Source organism: Triticum aestivum, chromosome 6D (assembly GCF_018294505.1).
Source record: "Triticum aestivum cultivar Chinese Spring chromosome 6D, IWGSC CS RefSeq v2.1, whole genome shotgun sequence".
NCBI lineage: Eukaryota > Viridiplantae > Streptophyta > Magnoliopsida > Poales > Poaceae > Triticum > Triticum aestivum.
In genome coordinates this window covers 74,484,515-74,488,216 of record NC_057811.1, presented here as the reverse complement: position 1 = coordinate 74,488,216, position 3,702 = coordinate 74,484,515, and the positions used below count along the sequence as shown (strand labels likewise).

Genomic DNA, 3,702 nt, shown 5'->3' with positions numbered 1-3,702 from the left:
GCAAACAATCCCTACCAGCCAGTGGGCCCCACGTTCGGCTAGATACCGTAGAATGTGACCGTATTTGCACGTCCGTGCAAGTTTGATAACCAAAACACGTATTTTGCAAGTTTGTACACTAAACTGACCGCCGCGTGCAAATTCTGTGACTGCCGGTGTATTTACCTCCTAAATTTTAGTCAACTAAGACTTAATCAAGTCTCATTCAAATTACACAAAAAAAACTTTTTGCACAGATCTTCACAGAAGATCTCACGAATATAGCATGGAGCCATGGACCGAGACAAGTCTCAATCAACTGAGATTTAGCAATCCAGATTCTCAAAAATGGTGCTAGTAGCTTTCAGCCTCAGCTTGAGCTTTAGTGTGCCTTGCTCTTCTTTGACAGGTGAGGAAATGCGCCGAGGATGTTGTGCGCCCGCAGGTCTTGCCTCGTCAAGATCCCCACAAGCGGAGATATCTGCACACCAAAATCAATCCATCATCAAATCCAAATGTGTGCAAGGTTGTTGATGATCGGAAAGCCATTGGAGTTGATTGGACTCACCTCGGGGCCCTGGTACTTGGGCATGATGAGCATGTGCCGGAGCGCGACGGAGCGGAACAGCACCACGGCCTTGGCCACCGACATGGTCTCCACCACGGTGTACGGCGTCGTGTTGGTGAACGGGTGGAGGTCCACGTACATCTCCAGCTCCTCCGGCGTGAGCTCGAGGTCGTCGATCTTGCAGTTCTTGTCGGCCAGTTCCACCGACGAGAACCGCTCCCTGGCCTCCCACTCCTCCGTCCTCCTCTTCTCCGCCAGGAACCACCGCTTCCTCAGGACGGCCACGAGGTGCGACCGGAGGACCAGCCCGTGCAGCTCCGACAGGCCGGGCCGAGGCCGGTCCACCACCGGGAACCCGTTGTGGCCGGTGTTCCGCAGCACCTCCAGGACGGTGGACACTTTCTCGACCACCTGGAGGCTGATGGTGCGCGCCTTGGCGGCGGCGAGCTCGCCGACTGTGAGGTCCTTCATCCACGGCTCCGGCTTGGGTTCTAGGAAGGGCAGCCCCTTGAGGTCCAGGATGATCTCGTAGATGCTGGGGTTGAAGGCGTCGCCGACGGTCTTGGCGATGAGCAGCACGAACATGGTCATGGGCAGCAGAGTGAGGTTGTTGGTGAGCTCCAGGAAGATGACGCAGAGCGAGACGGTCATCCTCATGGAGCCCGACATGAGCGCCGCGGCGCCGAGCACGGCGTAGAGGCCGTGGTCGATGCTCGCCGCCACCGCGCTCTGGAGCACGAGCGCCACGATGCGGCCGTAGGCGGCGCCCATGAGGATGATGGGGAGGAAGAGCCCCGACGGCACGGCGATGCCGAAGGTGAAGAGCCCCAGCACGCAGTAGATGGCGAAGAAGATGAGCAGGGAGTCCAGCCGGAACTCGCCGGGGGTGCCCGTGGAGAAGATGTTGCGTGTGGCGTCCACGTTGGTGGCGTGCAGGAGGGTGGCCAGGTCGTTGTACTGCCCGGCGGGGCAGTTGAACTGCTTGAAGTTGCCGCTCCTCCCGGTGGCCGGGCACGCGGCGCCGAACGCCGGGTCGCACGGCGTGCACGGCACGGCGAAGGGGAGCACGTACAGCCCCGCCGACGTGAACACGCACACGGCCAGCGCCAGCGCCAGCTTCGCCATCCGGCCCTTGTCGTTGATGAGGTTGTAGAGGCGGAGCACCATGTGGAGGACGTGGTTGTAGAGCGCGCCGAGGACGCCGCCGATGACGCCGACGAGCGTGACCAGGAGGAGGTCGCCCAGGCGGTACCGGACGGTGACGTCGCCGACGTCGAAGATGATGAGCCCGCCCGCGCCGAAGAGGCCGCACCGCCCGCCGCGGCACACCTCGATGAAGCCCCGCAGCACAACCACCACGGTGGCCGTGCTGAAGAAGGTGCGCCACAGCAGCGCGCTCCGCCACCACGTCGCCACCTCCTCCAGCGCGAACAGCACGCCGCCCACGGGCGACCGGAACGCGGCGCACACGCCCGACGACGCGCCGCAGGTGATGAGGTCCCGCCGGTCGCGGTCGTTGTTGAAGTAGCGCAGCCACTTCCAGCGGAGGCGGAACCGGCCGGAGCCGCCCTGGCTGAGCAGGTTGGCGAGGCACGCGCCGATGTGCACCAGCGGGCCTTCCTTGCCCAGATCCAGCCCCGACGACACCGCGCAGATGCTGCCTATGATCTGACCATCGTACGAAAAAATCCATCACCCATCCATCACGTCACGTCACGCATTTCATTCAGGCGGAAGAAGAAAGAAATCAAGGCTACCTTGACAATGAGCTGCGGCGCGCCGAACATGTTGGGCGTGTCGACGCCGTTGAGGTAGGCCTTGATCTCGGGGATGCCCGGGCCGGCGGCGGTGGGGGCGAAGACGACGCAGAGCACGGCGGCGACGAACGTGAGAGCCAAGTTGAAGCCGGAGAAGTAGAAGAAGCCGGCCCAGTACCTCTTGTCCCGGACGAGCTGGACCATGTGGAGCATCTTGATGCCGGAGATGTTCTCGATGGCGAGGTTGATGAGCGACGCGATGACGCCGGTGAGGAGCCCCACCAGGAACGCCAGCGCCCACTTGAGGAACACGTACTGCAGCACCTCCACGGTGGACCGGCTCCTCCAGTCGTGCTTGAAGAGGTCGTTCTCGATGATCCTGCACGCACACCATGCTCAGTTCACTAAACAACCAGCCTAATTGCATCCGAGGATCGGGCATTTGATGGACGGAGTACTCACTCGTAGTCGAGGCTCTCAATGTGCGAGACCTTGGCGCCGACCATGGCGAGGTGGTTGGCCGTCAGGGTGTTGCTTTTCTTCAGCAGGGGCTGCTCCAGGGAGCTGATGCCGTCGCCGGCGCTCCCCGGGCCCTCCTCCGGGTCGTTGACGCCATTATCGTGTTTGCGTCCCGGTCCCGGACCAGCCATGGTAGGCGTCTCTTCCTCCATGCCTGTCCTGGCAACAACAGAGCTCGGTGGCTCTTTTTCTTGAAGTTCGGAAGCAAGAATATCTCAAGTCAAGGATGGCAGAATCTGCCTTGCAAATGCGCTCTTATATAATGGGAGGGATCTCTCATTAGAGCTATCGTTTTACCGCGCAATATATTTGGACCTTATCAATTTAACCTGGTTCTTATATATGATTGTGGCGCCGACCTCTCTTATATTTGGACCTTATCGATGCAAACTGGTTCTTATATGATTATTATGTGGCTTTATTTTGCACGAAAATTTCTCAGACGTTTATCAATGAAAACTGGATCAAATAATCCCCTTAATTTTTTTCGTCTTCTACATAATTGACATTTTATATATGCGTACTTTCCATTCTGTATGTACGGCCGACCAATCATACTGATCTGAAGAACTTTTCTTTGAAAAAACAGAAATAATACTAATCTGAAGAATTTTTCTGTGAAAAGTGAAACAATACTAATCTGAAGAACTGATCCTTGCCTCGAGAGGCCATGCCTTTTGGGGAGCTAGCAAGGCTCTTCCACTGCCTTTTAGGAGGAGTGCAATGTACACAGCTCATTCGGTGTCCACTTGGTAAACAATTTTATTATCATGGACGAATAGGATGGTGTGGAGTGGATGAATGGAACCATCGCATGGCCTCATGGGCGCCAACAAAAGGCATGGCTCTTGTCTGTATCTGTGTCGATATTGTCTGCGA

The 3,702-nt window shown here is 57.6% G+C and overlaps 1 protein-coding gene across 1 annotated transcript; it reads right to left on the bottom strand.

Annotated features, from left to right (window-relative positions):
* Positions 1-210: 210 nt before the first annotated feature.
* LOC123143624 (chloride channel protein CLC-a) lies at positions 211-3,037 on the bottom strand. The gene is made up of 4 exons (XM_044562562.1): positions 2,767-3,037; positions 2,305-2,683; positions 548-2,215; positions 211-460 (listed from the first exon to the last, which is right to left on the bottom strand). The coding sequence occupies exons 1-4, from the start codon at positions 2,973-2,975 to the stop codon at positions 362-364; spliced, it is 2,355 nt and encodes a 784-aa protein (XP_044418497.1). The 5' UTR covers positions 2,976-3,037; the 3' UTR covers positions 211-361.
* Between the last annotated feature and the right edge of the window lie 665 nt (positions 3,038-3,702).